The sequence below is a fragment of the Cynara cardunculus genome, assembly GCF_001531365.2.
Source record: "Cynara cardunculus var. scolymus isolate 2C chromosome LG 12, CcrdV1, whole genome shotgun sequence".
Lineage (NCBI taxonomy): Eukaryota > Viridiplantae > Streptophyta > Magnoliopsida > Asterales > Asteraceae > Cynara > Cynara cardunculus.
Window position 1 is genome coordinate 25,724,101 of NC_037539.1, and position 27,876 is coordinate 25,751,976.

The window sequence follows — 27,876 nt, forward strand, 5'->3', positions numbered from 1 at the left end:
TGGGATATATGGGTTTGTTTGGTTTGGTTTACAGAAATGGTGGTTCTGCTTCTTGCAGGTTCACCCTCATACCTCTATTGAAGACTTGGATGAATTGTCAACCCTCCTTCAAGTACCTTTAGTGGCGGGCACGGTGAATCGTGGTAGTGAAGTGATAGCTGCCGGCATAACGGTCAATGATTGGACTGCTTTTTGYGGTTCGGACACTACCGCAACTGAATTATCTGTGATCGAGAGTGTTTTCAAGTTGCGAGAAGCCCAACCGAGTGCCATCGTGGATGAGATGAGGAAGTCTTTGATCGATACCTATGTTTGATATCGTTAACGGCCAAACTCCACGATAACTATGGTTCCTGTTTTTTTAGCTTTCTTTTGAGGATGAAAATTTACCTTTTACTTGCCTTGTTTTATGTTTTGCTACTTTTAGTGTTTATACTTGCATTTCAGTTTTGGGTTGTAATGGAATGTATGTTTTGGTTGGTAATGTTATTCATAACTATTTAAAATTAGCATTTGCTTGCATTGTCTGTCAGACAAGTTATGTTTGGTAATTTCAAAAACCTAAAAGAGAAGTTCGGTTCGCAGATTCTGAATTCGATTGACTAAATTATATTTTTTCGTTTGGTTTATTTTTTTCATGAAAGCAATCTTCAAAATTCTACAAATTTCACAAATAAAAAAATTTAACATTTCTTAGTAACTATATGGTATTTTGATAGAATGAAATTCTCTATTTTCATAATACTAAATGTCTTTAATCCAGTATGCCTTAATTTTATAGAACCTAATATGACTATCGTCGACCATCTCCATCCATCGTCAATCTGAATCACCATCGACCACCGCCATCTGAACCATCGTCGACCATCGCCATTAGAACCACAACCGAGCATCGATGATCTGAACCACCACCAATCTGATCCACCGTCGATCATGGCCATTTGAACCACCATAGACCACCACTGATCTGAACCACCACAAACCACAATCGATCTGAATCGCCGCTAGCCACCGCCGACCATCACTGATATGAATCACCCTCGATCTATACCACCGCTGATCTGAACCACATTCGACCATCGCCACCTGAACCACCATGGACCACTACTGATATGAACCACTGCCAACTACCAGCAACTACCACCGATCTGAATCACCATCGGACACCGCCGACCACCAACGATTTGAACAACCTCCAATCTGAACCACCGTTCATCTGAACCACCGCGAACTACCATCGATCTGAACCACTGCCAACCACCGCCGACCATCGCCTTCTGAACCACTACAGACCACCACCTCTAAACCACCGTGGACCACCACCGATCTGAACCATCGTCGACTACCGTCGATTTAGTAACGTCGTTTGACTTATGGTTATATTTGGGTTGTGTATTTTATATTGTTTTACATATTAAATAATTATTTTATTAAAGTATTTTTAGTTTTAAAAAAATTAATTTTTTTGAAAAAGTGCATTTTGGTCATTTACCAATATATCATTCCAATTCCAGAGGTACATTATGTGAACCAAACAGACAAATTCCAATTCCTTGACAGGTTCCATTCCAATGTCTGTCAACCAAACATGTGGTCAAACATGACAACATTACATTCAAATACCTTCAAAGTCAAATTCCTTTAACAGATTTCATTCAATTCAAAAATATTATGCGAATCAAACGCTACCTTAGGGTATGATTGGTACACCGAATAGAACAACGATCACGGTTTCACATTTGATAAAACTATTATGTGGAACAAAGTGGAACAATGGTCAGATCTATATTTCACCAGTAGAACCTCATTCATGTGAACTTATAACGATGAAAGAAAACATAGTAATGATACTTGCAGTAAGCTGGTATTTGTAATAGAAGACTAGGATGTCAAAATTGTCTAAATTTTTAATAGACTGTTTTATAAGAGTAAGGGGTCGTTTATCTAAACACTTATCTGGTAAAATTTAACATAACTTACCTTATCAAGTAAGATCTGAGTCCATCAAAATGGCATCGTATGCAACAATTTATCCATTAAGCGCTAACCGGGTAAGAGTTGTCACCTTCACTTACTGGGTAAGACTCTTGGTTCTTGCCATTGGTTTTACCGAGTAAGAATCTTGTTCCTTGTAATGTTAATCTAATAAGGTAATATGACATGATAAGCGCTTACTGGATAACATTTGACAAACAGGCCCTAAGTTTATAAGAACAAAAAGAAGGGTCTACATCAAATTCTAATTGCCTTGATATTGAGATTATGCAATATTTAAAGAACATACTAGATACCCAAAATGTTTTGGTGAAATCTTATAGAATGGCAAGAGATTGTTTCCGATGCTATCCTGATGTGAAGCTAAACTTACGGTTTATTGGAACACGAGAAAAGGATGGGAGAACATATAACCTTCCAACTGCTTCAGAGGTTACAGCTTTAATTGTTGGAGATGATGGTGGTACAATTGAGAAGAGAGATATCATTGTAAAACATCAAACAAGTTATCTACACCAAATAAGTGAATTACATCATTTTTACCTTCCGCTTCAATATCCGTTGTTGTTTACATACGGAGAAGATGGTTATAGAGTTGACATTCCCCATAGAGAGATAACATCTTCAAGCAAAAGTAAAAGAGCAACTGTAACAATGAGGGAGTTTTTCGCCATCAAACTTCAAGATAGGGTAAATATGTTTTTCATTAATTCTCAATGCAAGGAGACTTCTACAGCAATTTATTGTTGATGGTTACACAATGATTGAAAGTGAAAGATTGCATTACATAAGTAAGCAACAGAAAGTCCTAAGGTGCGAGACTTATGATAATTTACGCAATGTACATGAACAATGAGAGTCGGATGCTTCAACTGTAACATCCCGTCCCACATCGGTTGGTGACGAGAACTAAGCACTCCTTATAAGGGTGTGGATACCTCAACCTAGCATGACCGGTTTTGGGGCTTGCGTTGTGCGGCTGCCAGAAACAAAACCGTGCGACTACTGCTTTGTGGTWKAGCGGGCAGGTTAGTCAAAGCGGACAATATCATGCTACGGGGTTCTGGGGGCGTTACATCAACATTGGACAACGTATTATATTATCTTCTTCTTTTACCGGTGGTGCTTAGTACATGATGTAACATCCAATTTCTATTATGTCCAATTATTTGCTTAGTATATTTAATTATTGGGTTAAATAGAACTTATGATTTAGTGAGAGTTTGGGTTTGAAGCTTTAGAATTTTATTTCTTAAGAATATATTAGAGGATTTAGAAAATATCATGTCAAATGAATACGTAAAACTGATTTTCTTGGGAGATATTTTCTGGAATATTTTTGTTGGACGTTATAGATTATCTCTTTATGATCGTGTAGGCGAAAACCTCATAGAAAACGGAGGTCCGAGCGAAAAGTTATGAATAATTTAAGTATTGATGGTCAAAATGGGTTCCTAGCCGGGCCAACCCGGCCCAACTCGAGTTTTAGCACTATAAATTGGAGTTTTGGCCCATTTTTTTTGCCATCTAAGTCCAGAACTCACACACACTCTAGAGGTGCGATTTTCACACACATAGGCTTGATTCAACTCAAATCAAAGAAGAACTACAAGATCCTTGAAGGATTTGATCATCAAGTAAGGTATAATCCATTCTTTGCACTTGTTTATGGTTGATATCCTTGTTTTATGGGTTGCATGTTGAKATGGAGYTAGGGTTTCATATGGGTTTGAACTTAAGTGTATAAAATGAGTGCATTGTAGTGTTTTTGGCATGAAATGGTCATTAGATTCAAGAGATTATGAAGATTTATGCAAGTTCATCATATGAACTTTGACTTGATTAAGTCAATGATTTRRRARAKAATATAAATGATAAAATAAAGGTTGGATTTTGGTTGTTTATGTCAAATATGTTATATTAAGTTGAGATTCAGAAGTTGGAATGGTTTGGAATCGAAATGGTTTAAGAAAAATGTATGAAGATGATAATTTCGACTTTTGAATGCTTTGAAAGTGTGCTGACTTTGAAAGTATGTAGAAAATTGTAGAAAAATCCAAATCAGGTGAGGCCAATTTTCTTAGTTAGATATTTGAGTCTAGTTTATTTCTTATTTTATGATCAAGGCATGATTTCGAGCTTAAAATGGGCAAAACAGTTCTGCATGCAGCAGCTGTACATAGAAATTTGGATAAAATGTTCAAATAAGATATGTGTATATCATGGGTTTCTTATATCGGTTGCTTATGAGATTTTGTACATTTACTCCAGGGAGTAATTAGGACATGTTTTGATATTTTGGAAGCAATCTAAGTGTGGTAGATTGAACTTGCTTTGTGAGCTCAATTCGGAGCTTTTCGGTATTACACGGTTGTCCGGTGAGTTATTTAGTTAATTGTTACATATTGATTTGAACATATATATTTTCATATGAATGTTTCGTTCTTGAATGGAGTCACACGATCTTGATTTGTCTTTGATTCCGTCTCTTGAGTCGATTCCTTATTACTATCTCGGTACATCGGTTTGCTTTCTGGATCCAGACTTGTTTGTTTTGTTCCTTGTGTTGTACGCCATAGTACGGGTACTACTTCGTGTGGCATGCCGGAAGTTTATGGCGAAGWCAAGATCCCGTGTTGGACGGGTGAGACTTTCTGCGGTTGTGAATACTCATTGCTCAGAGATGAGGAAGAGCAATGAGTAGGGAACCTTAGCACATACCCGGTAGAGGAAGACGGGCAGTGCGAGGTTTCCCGTAATGCATGATTCTGACTCAGACTTTGGCATGTGCCTGGGAGGTGAAGGACGGGGTGATGCACTGTCTTCATTATGTATACCGATTTGATCTCTTGGTTCTTGATAATTATTGGTATTCTAACGTTGTTGAATACATTTGTTTGTTGATGTTGTCTCCTTGTTGTATTGAGCATCAATGGTATTGTATACTATGGTGATTTGAATATGGAATCCTATGATCTTGGCATCCAATACGTAATTGTTCACTCGGTTTCTTGTAAGTCTCGGTTTGCATCTGGATGATGACTTGAACTCTTTTATTGATAAAAGTTTATTATATATGTTTATAAACATGTGTGATATCGATATGTAATATTTAACTATTTAACTCACTAATCGTTGACTTACCATTTAAGTGACAACCTTTCTCAGGAAAGAAGACGGACAAAAAGAAAGATTTCGTTGTTTGACTTGAAGATTTACCGGGGATCTCGAAGATTTCGATCTTGCTTTTGGGTAAATATTAGCTTTTATATATATATATATAGTCTTGTCCCGTATTTTTTTGGCTACTTAATTTGGGTTGTAAGTAAATATCCGTTATATCCGGTTTGGAATCGTGTTTTGGGTGGTTTTATCACTAAAATAGAACGGATATTTCGATGTTTTTCTAGAAATTAATATCCCATATTTTGAGGTTATTTAGTGTTATGCCTAGATTTGTGTGTTTTCAAAGTGTTGGCCTCTAGTTCTTCATCGTCTCTGGACCATTGCATGGGCTCTGATCCATTGCCCCTCTGGTCCAACCATTACCCCTCTGGTCCTTCATGGCCTCTGGTCCTTCATGCCTCTGGACCAATTCATCGCCTCTGGTCCTTCATAGTCTCGCCTCTGGTCCAACCATTGCCCCTCTGGTCCTTCATGCCTCTGGTCCAACCATCGCCCCTCTGGTCCTTCATGCCTCTGGTCCTTCATGCCTCTGGCCCTTCATGCCTCTGGCCCTTCATGCCTCTGGTCCTTCATGCCTCTGGTCCTTCATGCCTCTGGTCCTTCATGGCCTCTGGACCAATTCATCGCCTCTGAACCAATGCTTCACCTCTGGTCTTTTTCCAAACTTAGTTGTTTCAGCAACATTTTCAGATTTTCCATCCTTGGCCCTGATGATCTTGGCAAAACTTTTAAAATAATTAGGATCATTTTTCGGTCCTAATAATCAATAAATTATATTTTATTGGAGATTTTATAGGAATTGGTAATTTGGAGTTTGCTCAAGGGAGATGTTACACATGATGCAAAATTATTTGGATGCAATGTCCCTATGTAAATGGTATGAGTATCCAGACTTATTCTTAACCATGACAGTAATCCTAAATAGCCAGAAATTAGAAGATTTGTTAAAAACACCTGGCTAAATCCAGATGACAGGCCTGACATTCTTTGTCGTTTATTTAAGATCAAGCTTGATGCACTTATTAAATAATTGAAAGACAATGAATTATTCGACAAACTTCAAGCAGGTATGTTCAAATTAAGATAACAGTGTCAACAAATTTCTTCATACTTCGGTTATATCTTTATTAATTTAAATTGTCACTTTTTTTTGTAGTTGTTTATACAATTGAATTTCAAAAGCGTGGGTTGCCTCACAGTCATATATGTCTGTTTATGCACTCTGATTTCTAGCTACCTACTGTTGAACAAATTCATCCTATTATCTCAGCTAAGATCCCAGACAAAAACAAAGATCCAAATTTGTACTCACTTGTAAAAGAGTTCATGATCCATGGACTGTGTGCTGAAGAGAACATTAATTGCCCCTGCATGATTGATAGAAAGTGTTCAAAAAAGTACCTGAAGTAATTTTCTGAACACACTTCCATTGATCATAATGGTTATCCTCTACACCGCAGACGAGATGATGGACGTTTTATTGAGAAATCAGGTGTTAAACTAGACAACAGAAATGTTGTTCCATATAACAAACATCTGTTGAAAAGATATCAAACACACATTAATGTTGAGTGGTGCAATCAGGCTTCTTCAATAAAATATTTGTTCAAATATATCAACAAAGGTCCAAATAGAGCTACTGTTGCTATTGTAAAAAACAGTAATGATGAGGTTACTATTAATGTTGTTGGTGAGATAAAGGAATATTATGATTGTAGATACATTTCTGCATGTGAAGCTTCATGGCATATTTTTGGGTACGATGTTCATTACAGGACTCCTTATGTTTTAAAACTTCCTTTCCATATTCCGGGACAACAACAAGTGGTATTTGGTGCTGAAGATGATATTGAAAATGTCCTAAACAGACCATTTGGCGTCCTCAATGTTCTTAGCTTGGATGAATTGTAATCAAATTTATCAAGAACCACGAGAACTCACTTACGTTGAATTCCCTACAAAGTTTGTGTGGAAATTGGAAGAGCGACGTTGGGATCGAAGGAAAAAAAGCTTCTCAATTGGACGGATTCATTCAGTTTCTCCTACTCTATGAGAAGCATATTATTTAAGAATTGTTTTGAATAAAGTGAAAGGTCCTAAATCATTCGAAGACATTCGTACAGTAAATGGAAATATATATCCTACTTTTAGAGATACATGTTATGCTCTTGGGCTTTTTGATGATGACAAGGAATATATTGATGCCATTGAAGAAACAAATTTAACCGCATCTGGTTTTTATCTACGCTTCTTATTTGCAACCATACTGATTTCAAGCAATCTATCTAGACCTGAGTTTGTTTGACAAAAAACATGGCAATACTTAGCAGATGACATTCTCTACAATCAACGAATTGCTTTAAAGTCTCCAAGTATATTAATTATATATTATAAGTATAGATTTATACAACTATTATCTATATACTAAAGAATTTATTGTTTTTGTATTTGTTAACTATTATGTTTTTTCTTAAATTGTATTTAAGTTTAATTTTATGTATTAATTGTTTACGTTTATATTATACTTTTTACAGATTTATCCCTCAATGAAGAACAAGTGAAGAACCTGACATTGTTTGAAATTGAAAAGATTTTACTTCGTAACAATTCCACCCTGAGAAAATTCACCACTCTGCCTTATCCTGATAATGATTGTCTTCAATCTTCAAACAACCGTTTGATTACGGAAGAGCTAGATTATAACCATCATAATTTACGTGACGAGTTTCAGAAGCTTGTAATTGCTCTAACAAATGAGCAAAGAGGTGTTTATGACGAAGTCATGACAGCTGTTGAAAAGAACAAAAGTAGTGTGTTCTTTGTTTATGGGCATGTCGGAACAGGTAAAACATTCTTATAGAAGACATTGGCTGCATCAATAAGATCTAAATGAGAAATTGTTTTCAACATAGCTTTCAGTGGTATTGCTTCTTTACTTCTTACCGATGGCAGGACGACACACTCTCGCTTTCAAATCCCTCTAATTATCAATGAAGATTCTCTGTCACATAAAGTCAGACAATGATGTTGCGAAGTTAATGAAAAAGACTACTTTGATAATATGGGATGAGGCACCAATGGTTCATAAGCATGCATTTGAAGCAATGGATAGAAGTATGAACGATATTTTCGATAGTTGACGCATTGGTGACTCGCAAATGCTTTTTGGTGGCAAGGTAATTGTTTTTGGAGAAGATTTCAGACAAATTCTGCCGGTTATTACCAACGCAAGTAGACAAGACATTGTAAATGCGTTATTAAGCTCATCTTACATTTGGGAAAAATGCAAAGTCCTAAGATTAACTAAGAACATGAGGCTAACTGCAAACAGTGAATGTTCTGAAACTGAACAAACAAGGGTTTTTGCAAACAAGATTTTGGACTTAGGAGAAGGCAAAGTTGGAGGTGATAATGATGGTGAGACAGTTATTGAGATACCTCACGATCTTCTAAGTATTGATTCAATGGATCATATATCTGCATTAAAACAATTTGTTTATCCCTCAATTCTTGAAAACATCAACAATTCATCTTAATTTTCAAGAAAGGGCAATACTCGCACCAAAACATGAAGTTGTTCAAGAAATAAATGATTGTTTGCTATCGTTGTTCCCAGGAGACGAAAAGGAGTACTTAAGTTCGGATACGCTATGTGAATCAAAGCGACTTCACGATCAGTTTGATAAAACTTTGTACTCTCCTGATGTCTTAAATGATCTTAAATTATCAGGTATACCAAACCATAAGATATTACTAAAAGTTGGTATTCCTATCATGTTACTGAGAAATATTGATCGGAAATATGGATTATGTAATGAAACTAGACTATGAGTGTTATCATTGGGAAATCAGGTGATAGAAGCACACATTATATCTAGAAGCAATATTGGAAGTCATACATTCATTCCAAGAATGTCTTTGACACCTACAGACAAAAAGATTCAATTCAAATTTCAAAGGAGAGAATTACCAATTATTGTATGTTTTGCCATGACCATAAATAAAAGCCAAGGACAATCATTATCAAAAAATGGTTTATTTCTAAGACAACCGGTCTACACCCATAGTCAGTTATATGTAGCTTTATCTAGAGTTAAAAGCAAGCAAGGTTTGAAAGTATTGATTATAGATGATGATGGTATTATTGGCAATAGAACAACGAATGTTGTATATAAAGAAGTATTTTGTAATCTATGATACATGGTTGTTATTCTATTAATATTTTATAAAGTATTTAGTAATCTATGATACTTACCTTTGCCTAATTTCTTCTACATTTTGTTATAAATTTTGTTTTACAAGCTTTTAATATTTACTCATGTTATTATAGATTTTTTATAAAATGCATACTGCTTTCATTTAATTTTTGCAAAATACCCCCATGTAATACACGGGTTCTAACCTAGTAGATAGTAATAAATAAAAATTAGTATTAATCAAGGTATAATCTAGAAAAGAGTGGCAAAAAAACTCCTAAAACTTATTGAAAGACTACTGCAAGTAATGTTTCAATAAGGTAGCTTACGAGGTAGTTTTTGTTCATCCAAACAAGCATTTTGCAGTAAGCTCAAAAAACAAGCTAGTTTATCAACTAATTTTTGTCCATCCAAACAAAACTTTTGTAATAAATTCAAAAACTAAGATAACTTATGTTTACCAAACATGGCCTAAGTCACTCCATTGGAGATGCTCTAATTTTGTAATACTATATATATATATATGTAAGTCAAAAATATATTTAAACGCTAACAAGACAAACATTTCACACAATTATCATACAAGAAATCAAAATATTGGTGACTTATCAGAACCATCAATTATGGTATTGAGTTGCAAAAACTCTACTTTTTGCTTATATGTAAATGCTCAATACAACTCCTGCAGAATTATAAATCAATAACATACCTTCTTATGAAAAATACAGTTTTTCCTGCTCCAAAAAGAGTAACATGTAAACAACTTGATACCAGTAACAAAGGAATACAGAGAAATGGTCAATCGATGCTAAAGTCGTAGCATCGTTGATTATGTTTTCACGTAAATAACACTAGTGATAAAGTAAGAATATGGTTGCTCAAGATTAAAAGAACAATCAAGTTTACCATAATTACGGTGTTCATAGATTTACAGATACTCCACCAAGTCTTCCTGGTGTTTTAAATCCCACACCACAACTTTACCATCCAGTCCTGCAATATTTATAGATAAAATTAAAATACAAATCACGCAACATATGTAAGACAAGGGATTAAAATAAAACTCCCGTCTCATGGAAACTGCAAAAATGACGCCGCATTTCTAAAACAAATAACCCTTCGGTGGTAACAAACTAGGGGAATCACCTGTACTATTACTATATGACTACTATCAATCATTCCCAAGGGTAAATTTGGTAATTTTAGCTTGAATATTTCAGAAAGTTGCAACTTACATCATACTAGTTATTTGCTCATGTTTACAGAGGGAGCAAATTCAATTCGTTTTATCTCAGATCATTTCAATTTCATTTCTTATGTAAATGCTTTATAACCCTTGGTAACTGCCCATAACCACTATAATAATACCTGTAGAAATGATATTATCTAATCTCATTTTAGATAAACAAACATATGCAATCTGTGTTATTATTCATGTTTCCAGCCTAGAAGCTTGATGGCGAATTTCGATTATCCCGAAGAAAATTTCATGGGCTTGAGTTGGGTCGAAATATTGCTTTTGGCAAGTGTTCCAAAAACAATCCAGTATAGGTTATTCATGACACCCAAATTTCTAACACTAGGGCCATGTTTGGCAACCATTACGCTAGCTTATTTTTTAAGTTTATTGAAAAGCACTGTTTGGTAAACCATAAACGAGCTTATAAGCTAGCTTTTTGAAACACTACTTCAATAAGCTCCAAGAGAATATTTTTTCATGTTATTTCAATTTTTCTCAATTATGCTCCTGACATTTTCCAACTGATTTTGCAACAAGTCCTTTTAGGTCATTTTATATTGTCATCGTTTTTTATCCAACATGACTAGTTTATCAACTAAGAGCCAGCTTATTAGCCAACAACTAGTTTTTTAGCCAACAGTTGGCTTATCAACTAATTTGCCAAACATAGCCTAAGGTTTCATCATTCATGCAAACTGCAAAAGCATGCGAAAGTATCAAAGCGAGAACTATATTACCTGAAGTGCTAAAGCTGGACAATTTGGTGCTCCCTGATTTCTTCAGCGGCACAATGCAACTAGAATATGAAATTGGGGGTGTTGTTTAAGTATAGTTGAAACATATGTCATGCCGTTGATAACATCAACATCTGAAATCCTTTAATGAAAACAAGAAGAAAAAAAATAAGCTAAGAAAGGTGAAGGTTGTACTTGATGCAGTTGTCATGAACACCAGCACGAGCTTTATCGTTGCTAGTTCCCTGTTTCGAGCTTCCATAGAACTTGCCAAATGCTTCTGTGAGCTGGAAATGAGAGAGAACGTAGGAGATAACATAAGGTCCAATTTAACCCTTGGATAAACGTAAGATTGACATATTTATGCTCTACATAAGAGTACGAAAACCTGTACAAGTTTTATACTTCACTAGACATTGTGGGAAAGCCTTTTCGATTAATTACCCCTGTTATTACATGGTATATGTTCATATAATCCTATTTTTGTAGTGTCTACATAAGATGTAATGCTCATAACTCTTCAATACATGGGATCCTAATACAAAATTGTATTAGACTCTAAATAAACTATGTATATTGAATTATATCAATGCATTTATCTATTCATATTTTCGTTCAGTGCTCAACTAGATACATAGTTTAATGTTTAATGCAAGTATTCCGCTATTAGTTAAATATCTAAAATGACATAGAAGCAGCTCATGAACCTATCAATTTATAATGATCACTATTGGTCAAAGAGGTAATTTGGATTGACACTTGCCACAAAACAACATTGCATTTTATATCTGGACATCCCAGAAAAGAAATTACAGCATTTGTTTCGAGAACCAAGCGAGGGTGATAACTTCTATTTAACCTGATTCTATTTTTAATGCTAGTAAGCCACTATCTTCCTTTGCACTTCTCTCCTACTTTTCTCACTTGTATCCTTGATTTTCATTTTACAAGTCGGGGGTCTTCATGGAAACAGCCTCTCTATCCGTTGGAGAAGGCAAGGGCTTCATACATCCTAGGGTTATCTTGGAGAATAACCTTTAAACAGTTTGTTCAATACATAACCTTTTTGACATATTTTGAGGCATTCTTATATTAGAAGTTATTCTATTAGGCAGCGACGTTCTTAAATATGTCAGAAGGTCGTGCATTTTAAAAAACTTGTCCCAAAGGCTATTTTCTTAATTAACCTGTACATCCTACCCCTGAGGGGTTTTTAAAGGTATATAACATTTAATAAGATTTTAATTAAATCACTGACCTTCTCATGAGTATAAAACTATTTTTTCTTTAATAAACCAGAAGCTAATGGATTTAATTAAAAACTCATTTAAGGTCATATCTTTAGATTACCCTAACCCCAAGCCTACAACTGTGTGGTATATACTGAGTTCATTTGGTCTAATTTGGTTTTAACGCCACTATCTTCTTCTACTACATGTATAAATTAAGGTACGCAACATACATGTTTTATTGCTATTTATCTGGAGCATATGCATGTGAATGTGATAAAGGGGATAGAGAGAGCCAACTGAACAAAACAACTAACGCGTGTCAACTATAAGGAGATATGCCATGGCAATCAGAAATGTGAAATGAACTTGAAGGTGTTCATGGAACGAAGAAGATAGATGATGACGTGATAATAAACACACAAAGCAAACTTTCCTGAAATGCTGCCATGAGTTGGCATTAAAGTTTAAATTTTATCAATCAAAGGTATATGCAGCCTTATAGCCTTCACTCCTGATTAACAAATTTCTAGTATTTAAAATTTCTAGCTTCCCCAGCTAAATCACTATAATTGCACTTTCATTGCATAAATAACTCCATAGAGTCGAGGATTTCCCAAAAACCTCTGCCTAAAAATCCTATATACATTGGTTTTCCAAACATATAGTGTATAAAAGATAAAGTCAATACAAACATAACGTATGATGAATGTCCGATAAACATCAAAAGAGAAAACTAAGAGCCAGGTATGGGCGAAGCTTCATATGAAATTACTATTCAGGCTCCTTTAACTGATTTAAAAATTAATTCACCCTATCAAAGCAGTGACATCATACTCCATCCATTCGATGAAAATTGCAACAATCTCCCTTTAGGGAAGTCCCAAGAAAATTGTAGCATTTCCCTTCTTGGATATAGTTTAATCTAAAATTGCTTATTTGTACATTAACATGATTACAGAGAATTGATAATAATTTGAACCAACAACATTCCCTTGGCTTACTTGTCGTAAACCACACACCTAGTCAAAAGCCGATACTAAATAAGCATAAGCAAATGCTTTCTTTTCCTCTCTGATTCAACTTTTATGAACTCAAATTATCATACAGACATCAAGGGAAGAGGTCAGGTTGAGTGTAAAACCTGTGAACCATATCTTGCACTAGAAGATGCTGCTTTTTTTTCATCAAGGAACCTGACAAAGCTCCTAAAACATAGATCAAAGAAAGAAATTAACTATGAATGTAATGAATGGAACGTGTATCGCCATCATGACAGACTTTCATTTATAACATAGAAAAGCGCAGTCACGATACAATTATTACATGATTTTCATGTAAACATTTAAGTTTATACTGGATTCATTGACATCGAAATGAAAAAGGCAAATGAAATTATTTTCAGACAGATTTAAGTGTAGTGCAAAGGTGAATAATCCCAACTAACATGATATCAACCACAGAAGTTGGATCTTAGTGCACGTGTATTACCATGAACACATATTTCCAAAGCCAAAGTCCAAAGGTAATAAGAACAAGAATATGCAAGAATGAAACTTAGAACTATACCATAAACCTGTTCCATCCGCTGCAAAAATCATCGGATTGCAGTCATATCCCACACCAATTACAAGTTTCTCAGATACAAACATAACCTGAAACAGAATATTGTGTATGACCACTTGAATAAAAAGAACTGCAAAAACAAGGTAGAATGCTAGAGAGGATGCTGACCCACATCACGAAGAGGCAGATCACGTAATACTACACTTTGAGCAGAAGGAGAAGGTCCAATTTCATCGACAAAGTATATCATTGAATTATGACCTGGTTCATGCCGAGAGAAACATGAAAGTGAACAAATCTTTAAAATGCAACCGTAGACACAAGTGTATACAACAATTTGAAAACAAAAGCTGAATAGATATCATCCCCTAAAAAGTTGGCTATTGAGCAAAATTTACTCCACCAGAATATCTTGCCAACTTTAAACATCTATATAATCATAAATTCCTTGACAAAACTGTACACACTAGAAAGTAACAATTATTAGGTTATTACATATTTATAGCATCTTAACTTATGTTACCCTAGATATGAAGCATTGGAGTAAATTCGCTCACCTACATAGGCTAAGCTATTACCACTTGGGGACCATTTGACACCAAAGGCCCAGCACATTGAGAGATCAAGCTGAACAATTTGCTGGTCAAGCAAGAAAAAGCAACATTATATCAAGGAAGAGAGAAATAGTGTGTGTCAACGAGGAAGAACTTGAATATGAGACAACTACAATTAGTGGTATCGGGGTAGTGGACATGTAATCCTCTTCAACCACCAAATGTTAATAAATTGATTGAAAGGTGTTGTACATTAATTCAGAAATTTATGATTTTCTAAACTTTAAAGGGAAATAAAAAGAGGTTTAGATGATCAAAGGATGCAAGTTAATGAGTTTTAGCTACTCCGAGCTTCAGTAAAATGGCTAGTTTCAGCAATATGAACAATAACAACGCCTTGTAACCAAACTAGTCAGAATAGGATGACAAGCACAACCCATTAAACGATATGTAAGAGGTGAACCAATCCGAAGACCCTCACTAAAACTTCACAATGGCATGGAAAGTTTCTTTTTATCAGGACAGGATCTAATACAAAATATCAGTTGGTTTTTTCGTCCACATTTTTATAGCAAAAAATTTGAAGCTTATTTTAAAAATCTTAATTGACATCAAACCTCTCCAAATTTTGCATCTAACGAGGATCCACTTCCTGATTTCTTTGGTTTACTGCCAATCATCATCATAGACGTCAGTGCAGATGTTTCAGTAAAAATATGAAGTTTACAAAAAGATAAAGCCTCTGAAACTTTGTACACATACCCTGCATCAACTCCTTTAATAAAAGTTGAGAATACCCGGCATTTGCCATCGGTAGATGTTGTAGCAATGAGAACCTGTCAACACGACCAAGTATATCTAAACAATAGCATATTGCTAACATATAATTTCCATAGAAATAACAAAAGGAGCTAATATGCAGATCTCTTTATATACATATTCTATTAAATTCATATTGGGATATTCACGAAACACTCAGTTTAGAACATATAGGTAAGGAAAAGCAACAACTTTTATTCAGCTTCTAGCACTTCGAAAAAGTTCGTATCAGGCTTAATGCAAGACAAGTTTATGTCTATAAACCTGAGTTCATTTCCAAGATCTATAAGGCAGTGTTTGGTGAGTGGACTGGATTAGACAGGACTGGACTAATTCTCTGTCCTGTGTTTGGTACAACTAGAACAGGACTGCACAAATTGTCTAACTTGCATTTGGTAAGCTGGACAGGACAGGAAAAACTGTTAAAATGCCTAAATTGCCCCTAACCTATTGTTTAATGTTTTTTTATCAGATAATAGTTATAAATAATACAATTCAACCAAAAGTCCAAAAATTTAAATAATTTTATTTATTAAAATTAGGGTGAATTTTATTTATAAAAATTAATATTTGTATTCTATACATACTTTTATTTATAAGACCTAAATATTCATATTTTATATTCCAAATTTATTTTACATCATATATATAATTACTTTATCTACATAGGACCCTCCTTCCAATATCTTCTTAATGTCGCACCACATCCTCCTTCAGTTATAAACCCACCACCACCACATCCTTCTCTGGTTCTAACGCCTTCACACAGCCACCACATACACCATCATAGCACCACTCACAACTCACCGTTGGACCAACACCCACAACCACAAAGCTTCAAGATCAAAAAACAAAACCATCCTCTTCATCTCCTCTACTCCTAAACCCACACGAAGCTTGAAGATCAAAAACCAGAACCTCTGCAGAGGCTGGTTCGTGGACGGTGTAGATCAATAGTTATGACAGTGGAGGCCTGGAGGGAGTGAATTGTGGTGATGGAGGTTCATTGAGAAAGATGGATGAGCTGATGGAAGAGATAACCGGTGACAGTAGGAGAGTCCGGTGACCTTATTTTTGGAGGATGAGTGGTTACCTAAACATAGTAATTTAAGTTTTGGTCCAAGCTTGTTCACCTCTTTGGTTGGAACAAGAAGTACTTTGTATTTGTCCCACCAAAATGAATTTTCGTTCCACCTAGTCCAACCTTGTCCTTGTCCACCATGTTGTGCCAAAAATGGGACTATTTTGTTGTAACACCCTAGTTTCTTTAGTTTGATAAATCTCAATATTTAAGCCTTAAATGCAAATATTTATGAGTAATTCAAGTACTCTAGCAGCTGTTACATTTAGTGAAACATCTTAATTATAAGACTAAACAAGCTAGTGATAAGTTGTTAAGGCTAGAAGTGTGTTGGCAAGTCTAGTAAGCATGACTAAGCAATCTAGTGATGAGTTGTTAAGGCTAGAAGTATGTTGGCAAGTCTAGTAAGCATGAATAAGCAATCTAGTGATGAGTTGTTTAGGCTAAAAAAATATGAGTTAGCAAGACTATTGATTACAAGACAAGTCTAGGAAGCATGACAAGGAGTACTAGAAGCATGAGTTGTTTAGATTCTCTTATCATTAGAAATGAGTTGTCTAGATTCTCTCATCCCTTAGATGAGTTGTCTAGATTCTCTTATCCTTATTGTCTAGATTCTCTTATCCTTAAGAAATGAGTTGCCAAGATTCTCTTATCTTTATAGATGAGGTGTTAAACTCTCATAAGAGTACAATCTTGAGAGCAAAAAGAACAAGTAGTTAATGCAATGAATTTATCTATAAATAGGGATTGAAGGGTCACTATTTGGGCACACCAAAAATAATAAATCTCTCTATATATACATAATTAAGCTTGAAGAAAGGAATCAAAGGAAAAAGTAGGCAAAATCAAGGTGGGTACTTATGTGATTTATGAGATACATGCATGCTATATATAAAAGTATTTTATGCATTACAAGTTATGTTGGCATGCTTGTTTCACATGAAAATGTTGACACACATACATATTCAAGATATGCATGATGACATGTTTCAATACAAGTATACACACAAGACATGAAAATCATTTACATGTTATCATATGTGTTACACAAGGCATGGAAATTTTTACATGTTATGTATAACCATAATATCCAACGTACGGGATATTACAAGAAGGGACGTCTTGCAAACGGACCTTATAGGGCATCCTTTTATGGACCCGGGGGTTAGCAAACCTCAAGACAAGTATGGTATACATGCATGTGATAGTCACGATATCTCAAAAGAATGTTTTATGCATGATAAAGAATAGTATTTTATGAATGTTTATGCATGATAAATCAAGAGCTTTAATGAATTATCATTCACAAAATATCATGAAAATTTCTCATTCATGAAACCGTAAATACTCACTAAGCTTATAACTTATATATATCTCATGTATGTATCTCAGGAAAGGAGGAGGATTTGCATAAAGTAGTATGTTTTAGTCAATAAGCAAGTTTTGTTGTAATGCAAGCTATGGTTACGTTTCCTCTAAGTAATTTCTTCTTTGATGTAATTTCAAGATATGTTATAAATAAAGCTGAATTTCAAGTTCAGATTCAAGATGGAATAGTTTTATCATGTAAAGTAACGGCACCCAATATATAAGGACGTGGGGCGGTACATTTGTCCCATCCGGCGTTATTAATCTGCATACTAAACGCACCCTAAGGCACCAATACCAAAAGTTTCCAGACCTTAACAGCTGTTAATGACCTGTTCTAGCACACTTTCAACCTTGTTATACCATCTATAAACAGCAGTCATTTTTGGGTCACAGCCTCACAGGGACTGACATCTAAAACTCTTACACATTTACCTCTACCATAATCCCACATACGAGTTAAGAATTCAGGAAATATCAAAAAGCATGCTGAGTACAACTTGCTATTAGTTAATGTGAGTTCTTAATAGTAGCAAAAATATCCATACTTGTTCTTCTGAAGACCCACTACAACAGTTACTCCATGCAAACACCAACAGATACCATGATCCAAACTGACTCAAAATAGTGTTACTCATTGCACAAGTTCACACATCTTATGCCATAAGCTCATGTATACACTATGCTTTAGGCTAGGCATAAGTTTAACAGGAAAACCTCAGCATATGGTTCTTGATTACATGCTACAGCATGTCACTTGCCGCCTTCAGACTCCCTTAGACATGTATAATATGTGTTATAATACACAAAAACGAGTGATACCACGACCTGCTCTCAACCAAGTGATGAATACACAATTTAATAATTCAGTCATCTTAAATGCTCATCTGCTACTGCTCCTCCTCTTGGTGATAGACATCCATCCTAAAGCCTTCTTTTTCAAACACCAAACACCAATCCCAACGACCTTTCTTTCAGAATTTTAATAAAACACCTTGGCCATTGTGAACATCAAAGATTATTGAGGTCAAGAGCCTAATTTTCGGAAGTTAACCAGCCCTATTCGAATGTAAAGAATTTACATTGCCTTGGAGAGGGCAAGGACCTTAGGATTCTAAAGGTGAGCCTCCATCTATAACAAGTAGATCTACAAATGAGAATAGCTAGACAGTGTGTCATAGAATTAAGTCTATGAGATGCAAATGCTGGTGAAAAGAACAATGAATGCATTCTGTTGATGGACAAAAAGAAAGTTTAACATCAACTGTAAAGCAACACAGCATCAACATTTCAAAAGTTACATGAAATAGAAAATACGAACATTATTCGGATGCCAAGCAACACTGGTCACAGACGAATCATGCCTTTTCCTGATTAGCTTACTAACCCACCTGAGGAAAGGAATATGTATATGATCAATCAAAACTGATATTTGTGCAAGGAAAACAAACTTACTGACTTGTGCAATTAGACGAAGCCCTAACCTTCATGATGTCAGAATCCTTTTTCTCATTAACTAGATTTTATGATGGAAGGTCTCAACGATGCAGTTTTCAAGCATAAAATGTATGTCAAGAAAACAAAGAGAGTAGACTCATGACAAGGTGACATCTGCATATCAAGTTTAATGTGAGCACTCAGACACTATCACTAATGAAAGAGAACAAGATAAAATCTCTCAAACGTATCCCAGCATGGTTTGGGTAAAGATTCAACTAGTTTTGAGTTGGCACATCCTGTCATTAATACGTTAGGAGATGGCAAAGTTTTCGTGGAAGTAGGTTCCCAAAGCTGGTCAAGTGCTGACCCATTCGGGTCCAGGGCTTTCTGAGTTGGAAAATTCAAGGAATGGTAATTTTTGTACGGTATTTGCATTTGATGGAATTTTTGGGTTGGGAATTTCCACAATTCCTATCCTTTGGTATAGGTATGTAACAGTCACCCTTCCACCTTACTACTTGTTTACAGGTCTGTCTTTTTACATCTCTTTGTTCTCCCCTACCCACTATCATCTTTGTTTTTCCAGTATTACTCTCTCAACTCCTTTAACTCATGTCTCATACCTCCATTCTTATCCCTCTTACACTTCCAGGCAGTTGTGGCATCACCCCACATGTAACATAACCATCTCCCTCGTCTTCATTGAAAACACACACACACAGAAATGACATATGCACACATTGGCACCAACCATGCATGCTCCACTCTCACACCGACTGTGATTGGCATAGGTAAGAGTTCCTCCCAAGTTATGGTGTTCTTTCAATTTGTGTTGTACGGGATTTCGTCCAGTTTGCAATAAATTAGTTTGGACTAATTTGAGGGTCTTTTGGGTTATGTTTTCCTTGTAATTCCAGGAAATTCAGGAACAATTTTGGTAATTCCAATCAGTTCGGGATCCCAAATTTCAGTTTTGCTATTGCCTTTAAAATTTAGGATTTATATTTTAGGTTCGGGTTCAGATCAGGTTATTCCAGACTTCTGCAAATGAATCCCCATATGGTATATTGTACTTTTTTCTCATTGCATTGCTCTGTCTTTCAATCATCGCCCCATGCTTCTATTTTTACCAAAACAACCTTTCTTCCATCCTTGTATTTCCATTTGCCATAATCACAGAAATGGTGTTAATAATTTGGGCATATTATCCTTAAACCTACTAAAGCTATCAAATCAGCCAACCTTAAGAGACTTCTACACAATACCTGGGCAAACACAAAATCTGGAGCCCCCTGCTAGGGTAAAGGTGTACACCTATATTAATGTAATGCATTACATACAAGCTCAGGCCACATCAAGATCCTGATGAGTTGAGTTTGCTACTCAATGATCCTTTTACCCTCATCAGCAGAATCCTCTTTTTTCATGCTCTCTGAAACCCCAATAACATTGATGCAACCATGCATAATAAATCCTAGAGTGAATTACACAGGTGGTCCCTGTGGTTTGCTCAAATTTTGGATTTGGTCCCTAAAACAAAATATGTACACTGGTGGTCCCTAACTTTTCATTTTCATAACACCCATGGTCCCTCCACTTAACGACGTTAGGTAGCAACCATTATTAAGGACTAATCGGTTTTTGAGCAAACTATAGGGACCAGAAGTGTAATCTGCTCTAAAATTTAATGTGATTCACGGCTTTTTAATTTTTATTAGAAAATATTTTATATATCCATCACAAATCAAATATCTTAAAATAAAATACATATTAAATAAAAATATTTATATTATTTGTTGTAGTGATGGTTTTTCTTAACTGTTTGAATAATCAGTGTTATTTAATCTTAATTTATAATTTTTATTTTGTTGTTATTTTAATTATTTGTAGTTTGACTATATATTAATAATCTCAAGTTAACCGAACTTAATTTTCAATATTTTGCTCGAATATTTCAATTCTCAACCTAAAAGAAATGGGACTTCATCTTGATTTACTTTTTTTTAAAACTTGAGATTTTTTAATGCTATTTGTTTGTGAATTTGATAGTTTTTTTTAAATAGATAAAGATTTTTATTAATATGTACTTTATTTTAAGAAATTTGATTTGCAAATTTAATAATAAATATTTTTTAATAAAAAACAAAAAAAAACGTGTATCACATTTAATTTTAGAGCAGATACACTTTTGGTCCTACAAGGTTGCTAACTAACGTCATTAAGGGAGGGACCATTGGTGTTATGAAATTGAAAAGTTAGGGACCACCAATGTAGATAGTTTGTTTTAGGGACCAAATCCGAAATTTGAACAAACCACAGGGACCACCAGTGTAATTCACTCTAAATCCTACCTGTCCTCTAACACTGGTTTGGGCACATAAACTTGACAAGGAATGGTACCAAGTTCGGATCAGTTTAGTTCCATTTGTCAGTCTGTAGAAATATTTACCCCTAGTTCCTCAGCATACAGAAAACTGGCATTCACTAGTTCAGACAGAGTGCACATATGTTGATGCTATCCATTCTTTCTTTAACTATATGGTTCAGGATAGGGCGTTGTTGATTTGAGTTTGCCATTCTAACATGGCTTTACCATTTCTACATGAAAAACCAAACCAAACGACCTAGTAAATCCCATGGAGAAGTAGGGTCTGGGGAGGGTAAGATGTATGCAGACCTTACTTCTACCCCAAGGGGTAGAGGGGCTATTACCATTTCTGCATGTGCAATCCCTATATTATGTGCCGCTCAACCAACGCATTATTACCCTGCTCTCTATCCATTTTAGCATCTTAAATTGACACAGAACAGTACCAAGCATAACGAATGCAACATCCAATTACAGAAAGCATGTCCAGCAATCATCAAATCTGACCAAGTACAATGAAATCAGTTCCAGAAGTTAGAAATCTAAACAGCAAATTACCAGTTATTCTCCTGCTCATAGTAACATATACAAACAGTTTTAGCTCCACTTCCCACAGCAAACTTGTTTCCTGTAAACCAAAATTACCAAGTATACTGAGATAAGCAGGATTTACACAAACATATTCTCAAATGGTAAGATATGGTATTGGTGGTGGGTCTAGGATTTTTCGATCAGAGTATGCAGCACCACAACAACAAAAATTCAGAGGATGCACTACAATAATTTATTGTTTTTACACTACAAAAGTACTACAAATTTTGAGTTATGCACATACCCAACAGTAACACAATAGATTCCACCTCCACCCATGGATGATATAGGTTTTGTGATCTCTAGGGCAATAAATCACACAGCTCATACAGGAGTCAGGAGTGTTCCATAAATAAAAAAGGGCATTGACAACATGGAAGCAAGTTATGTGCAGACATGGTCCATGACTTCCACAGAAAACGTGCACCCGTACAAATACATAGCACGGATTCAGAACCATATGAACATCGTATCTAGGCATCGTGGCTTTAAGAGACCAACAGAAGTACAATAAATTAAATATATGGATACATGCTCATATCTAATATCCGAAGCAAAAAACCAGGCATTCCTTTACACGATTATTGTTTGTAAGTGATCCCCCTAACTGCTAATGTAAAAAATTCAAGCTTTGCATGGGGATCCATTTTGCCTCAACTTATAAGGTAAAGAAGAAGGTTGGCAAAGTTATTAACCAAATTTACATAGTAAGGCTGTAAAGGTGACCATAATCTTCTCCAAAACACTGTCTAGATTCAATCAATATTCAATAATGAACTTGGTAATATGACAAAGAAGAAATAAACACCCATGGAGTAAGATTTGAATACACAAGGGTCACAAAACTCGAGGTTCACAGCAAGGGAAGCACAGGTCTGCATCAGGAGACACTAGAATCTTTAAGACTTCAGCATACACTTAATAATTCTAGTCAAAGAGATATTGACGTCCCAACAATGTTATAGCACTATGCAGACAGAACAACTTAGCAAGTCACAGGTTAGATGCTCCTCAAAAATTTAGTTTAGATCCTTTAATTAACAACAGTGATCAAGAGCATTATAAGTCATTTAGACAGTGAGGAAAGCGGACATGACAAAAAAAGCAGGAAGAAGTGAACGAACATGTCTTACAATACCTTTAGGACTCCACTGCACACATAGTGCAGCACGGTTAAGCCTGAGGATAACAAGAGTCGGCACCCATACAGATCCTTCATGGTTCCAAACATACCTGCAAAATGAGAAGTAATCATGATAAAGGATCTAAAGAATAACGATAACAGCAAACACCAATCATAAAGAATATGGGCATGCTTCCAAATATAGGCCGAAGCAGAAGCAGAAGCAGCAGCAGCAACAAAAGCACCATTGTGTGTGTGTGAGAGAGAGAGAGATGCAAATATGTTGCCTAAATTGAACAGAATGCATATTTAAAACTTAAAACATTCACTCACGAATTCCGATCATGCGATACTGTAACTATTCTGTTTGACGATTTACTCCAATCTATCCCTGCAATAATTTGGTCATGCTGCACCAAGGTATAACATTGAAGAAGAGAAAGCTTTTCCGTTAGAATAATTTTTGAATACATAATGAGACAAAGGATATACTCATATTGAAACCTTAAACAGAGCACTGAAAATAAACAAATAAAACCAAAGAGACTACACTAGTATTCTACACTTGATATTATATGTACTAGTGATTGGTATCGATGGAAACAAAAGTTTGTACATGTACAAATATGCCAATCACTAGAATACTAGATTATCTTCCATCAAGATATGGCATAACCTCCACCATACATGTCCTCACAAACTATAATATATTAGTTTAATTATATTTAGGAATAAAAGTTAAACCATATATAATTTGAAGGGGGAAGTTGCATAATAAGGTAACATACTTTGTTTCAGTTTGGGGAACGTACTTTCAAATGATCTATTTAGGGGTCAATGACAAACTTTATAAGCCAAAACAGGATCCGGTTACCTGAATAACAGGTAACTTGTTATAATATTGGTGATGTGTCAACTTCTAATAAAAATGATGTTGACATGGCTTTACTATTATTACTACTACTACTATTATTATTAGTATGAATATGATTATTACTATTATTGTTTATGATTATTATTATCAAAAAAATTATGTTATTCGTCTCAAAAATGGTTGAGTTTATTAGAAATGCTTGGATTTGAATTCCTAGTGGTGGTCGGTAGCTTTAACTATGGTGGTCGTTGTCTGCGATGTGAAGAAGACGATTAAATAAATAAAAAATATTTCAAATAATAATATTAAAGAAAATCAATGCAATTGCCACTTCATAGATAAGTCAAACAAAGTCAAATTTTAACTTGGTGTACTGTCATACCATCTATGCCACATCAACTTTCATCAAGTTTAAAGGTAACCGGGTCCTCTTCCAGTTTATAAACTTGTCATAGACCCCTGAATAGATCATTTGAAAGTGTGTTCCCCAAAATAGAAATTGAAAAAGTACATTACCTTTTTATGCAGTTTGCCCTAATTTCAAATAATTCCATGTGTGGTAAATCAGGGGCATCATTCACTGTTGATTATATTAGACACCCTCCAATCTCAGCCACACAAAAAATAGATTATTAGTATAATGATGAAATTTCACAATATCAAATCATCATATTAAATCTGCTAGCTCCAGAAACTTTAAGTTCTATCTGTTACAGAAAATCTGTAGCAACTTTTCTTTAAAAAAAGCTTCAAAGAGAATGGGTATAATGTGTCAATGGCTCAATGCCATCAGTTAATTTTTTTAATTGAATTTTAGAAGTATGCCAACAACTTCCATGAATGAAACGGTAGATATCAAATGCCTATTTAAGAATAGAACAGTGACCTCCAGAGACAAGGAAAAAGATATGCAAAAAAAGAGAGAAGAGGATGTATGTATTATCTATTACAGATCAGCAATTGTAAGCTAAAGTTTGAGAAATACAATGTACAAAAATACCAAAGAGACTAAAGGATAGGCTTAATAAAGATAGTCATCCTAGGGCAGAAATAAACATTTAGAAACGAAGTGATCAAATAAACTTAATATCAAGTACCTTTTGGAGAACATGAATCCTTTCCCAATTTCCTTCAACTAATTTAAAGATGTGAACCTCATTATTGTTTGGACAAAGGGCAATCACTGCATGAAAGCAGATACAATTACAACTTCTTATAAGAGGTGCAAATAAAAAGAGAAAGAATGACATATTGCACACAGGCTACATCATCAAGAAAGAGGATAGTGAAGTTAGCAGTATGCTGCAGTAGGATTCCCCATCCAATTTTAAGATGCATGAAAATATGAGCACCAAGTAGTCAGAATATAAAAGGCCTGTGGATATAGTAAAAGCATGTACAATTATAAACGTGGAAATATACATTAGACCACGCCTCAAACATGTAAATAAGTAGATTACTATTTTGATATAAGAGCTCTCAAACGGTATTCATATGTTTGTAAGAGATCAATTTTTGTCGACCATTTGGATCAATGTTACTAAGGTCCGAAAGCTCCCACAAAACACCTTCATGGTAATTCTAGGTAATTCTCCTTTGATACTGAACAGACTAGCTAAAACTCAACATTTATATAGATTCCAAAACATTTTGAGAACGATTTACAATTTACAAACCACAAACTTTAAGACAAGTACTAAAAACAGAAAAATGGTGATGCTGAGTTTGTAAGGTAATTCATATGAATTTTGCATTTGGAAAGTTGGCTTTGACCTTAAAAGTCAAAAGCTTTCTGATGGATCAGACGGCGCATAATTTAAAAGAATGGCAATAGTTGTACCTACTAAAATCACAAGAATTGCAGCACTCCAGGAATCTAGAACTTCCAATTTTTCTCTCAAAATTACGAACATCTCTCTAACTTTGGAACAAAAAGGGCATTTGGCCTAGGGTAATCCAACCGGTCAAGGGTTCCATCTCAATCTTTGGTGAGTGTTTTTGAGTTATATTTGCAGTATATACCTCAAAAAAGGGAGCTTATTAACCTAAAATTAAGGTTACATCGAAACGAAGACAAATACATTTATGATGAATTCGATGAGGAGACAAATACATTTATGTTCCTATCTATATCTTACTAGAGTGATCGGGACTCCAAGAATGACAGGTAACGCAATCGGCAAACTGATGAACTGCAATTGCCGCCATTTCAATCTGCAAAACAGAAAAAAGTAAATAATTTCATGAGCTGTTCGATCTTCTCATAAATTTTCCGAATTTATGATGAATTCGATGAGGAGAGAGAGAGAGATAATCACAATTAATTAGATTGGAGAACAAGGGTAATCATGTAGATTTGAATCGAAGCAAAGACAAGATCTGTGACCGAATGCAAATCCTTGCCTTTTTTACAATCCATTAGGGTTTTAGAATTATTTTCTTCATTACATTTTTAACCTTTTTCAGGGTTAATTTTATTATGAATCTTTTAGCCCCTTCACTTAAAACTGCCATCCAAACAAGTCCTCCAAGTTTGTTGTTAGAGTAAATTACGTTTTTAGTACCTGTGATTTGTTGAAAATTTCTATTTTAGTCCTAATGGTTTTGAAATTACTTTTATCTCTATGGTTTATAATTAATTATTTTTTTCGTTCTTATGATTTAAAATTTATCGTTTTTTTTATTCTTATGGTTTACAATTCATTTCTATTTTAATCTTTTATACTTAAAAGTAGTGTTTTGGTCCTAGTGGCTTAAATAAAAATGAATTGCAAACCATAAAAATGAAAATGAAAATTCTAAAACCATGAGGACTAAATCTGAAATTTTTAATAAACCACAAGGACAAAAAATGTAATTTACTCTTGTTGTAATTAAAGAGGTATATATCTACGAGGTTGTGTGTTTACCTCTTAGTAGTTCCATTAAGAGACAATATATGAATCGTTAAGATGTGAATCTTGTTTGGCAAAAAAAAAGTCTACCTTTTAATGGTTTTAAAACCTTGTGAATGATTTGTACCATTCAGCGCCCTAATTTCATTGTGAACAATTACCAAACAATTATATTTTATTTTTCAATATATCATGAGAGCCTCTTAGTCCTTCTGACCACTTAATCATTTTACGTCAAACCATTCAGTAACTGCCAGATAACCCTATGTATTATTAGAACATCTTTCTACTAGTAATTAATTGTTACTAAATATTGAAGGATCACGTACCTTCATAAAAAAAATTGAACGAATGGTTTTTGTGGCGGACACATTTGATTGTTGTTTTATAATATCTACATGATTATTTTTCCTTTGTATGACAAGATTTTACACGGACACAAACATGTATGTGTGTGTATACAACACTACCTTGTAACGCATTTAGGTAAAACTCTTTAAAACAAGTCACAAAGCATGAAGTACTACCATGTTATGCAATAAGTTCAAAAAACTATGAATTACAAGATAAAAAGCATAATGTACATCTTGTTGATGTGCTGCCAAAAATACCACC

At 34.8% G+C, this 27,876-nt stretch overlaps 2 protein-coding genes across 2 annotated transcripts in view; one reads left to right on the forward strand and one right to left on the reverse strand.

The window, feature by feature from the left end:
• Positions 1–520, forward strand: part of LOC112523795 (eukaryotic translation initiation factor 6-like) — a 6,698-nt gene extending 6,178 nt beyond the window's left edge. The window contains exon 6 of the mRNA XM_025133472.1: positions 35–520. Coding sequence (XP_024989240.1) covers positions 35–316 — 282 coding nt within the window. The 3' untranslated portion in view covers positions 317–520. The remainder of the gene's footprint in view (positions 1–34) is intronic.
• A 9,608-nt stretch (positions 521–10,128) lies between these two features.
• Positions 10,129–26,773, reverse strand: LOC112523936 (actin-related protein 2/3 complex subunit 1A-like). The gene is made up of 16 exons (XM_025133611.1): positions 26,686–26,773; positions 26,506–26,581; positions 25,465–25,550; positions 23,827–23,903; positions 23,509–23,603; positions 22,338–22,407; positions 19,293–19,362; positions 15,463–15,536; positions 15,318–15,369; positions 14,704–14,785; positions 14,319–14,407; positions 14,150–14,235; positions 13,725–13,788; positions 11,547–11,638; positions 11,355–11,413; positions 10,129–10,370 (listed from the first exon to the last, which is right to left on the reverse strand). The coding sequence occupies exons 2-16, from the start codon at positions 26,573–26,575 to the stop codon at positions 10,306–10,308; spliced, it is 1,131 nt and encodes a 376-aa protein (XP_024989379.1). The 5' UTR covers positions 26,576–26,581; positions 26,686–26,773; the 3' UTR covers positions 10,129–10,305.
• Between the last annotated feature and the right edge of the window lie 1,103 nt (positions 26,774–27,876).

Coding starts and splice junctions, on each gene's coding strand:
- LOC112523936 (XM_025133611.1), bottom strand. CDS start 26,575: ATGGCGGCAATTGCAGTTCATCAGTTTGCCGATTGCGTTACCTGTCAT. Junction 23,604..23,826: donor GTATCGCATGATCGGAATTC/GTGAGTGAATGT, acceptor CTCATTTTGCAG/GTATGTTTGGAACCATGAAG. Junction 15,370..15,462: donor ATTAAAGGAGTTGATGCAGG/GTATGTGTACAA, acceptor GATGATTGGCAG/TAAACCAAAGAAATCAGGAA.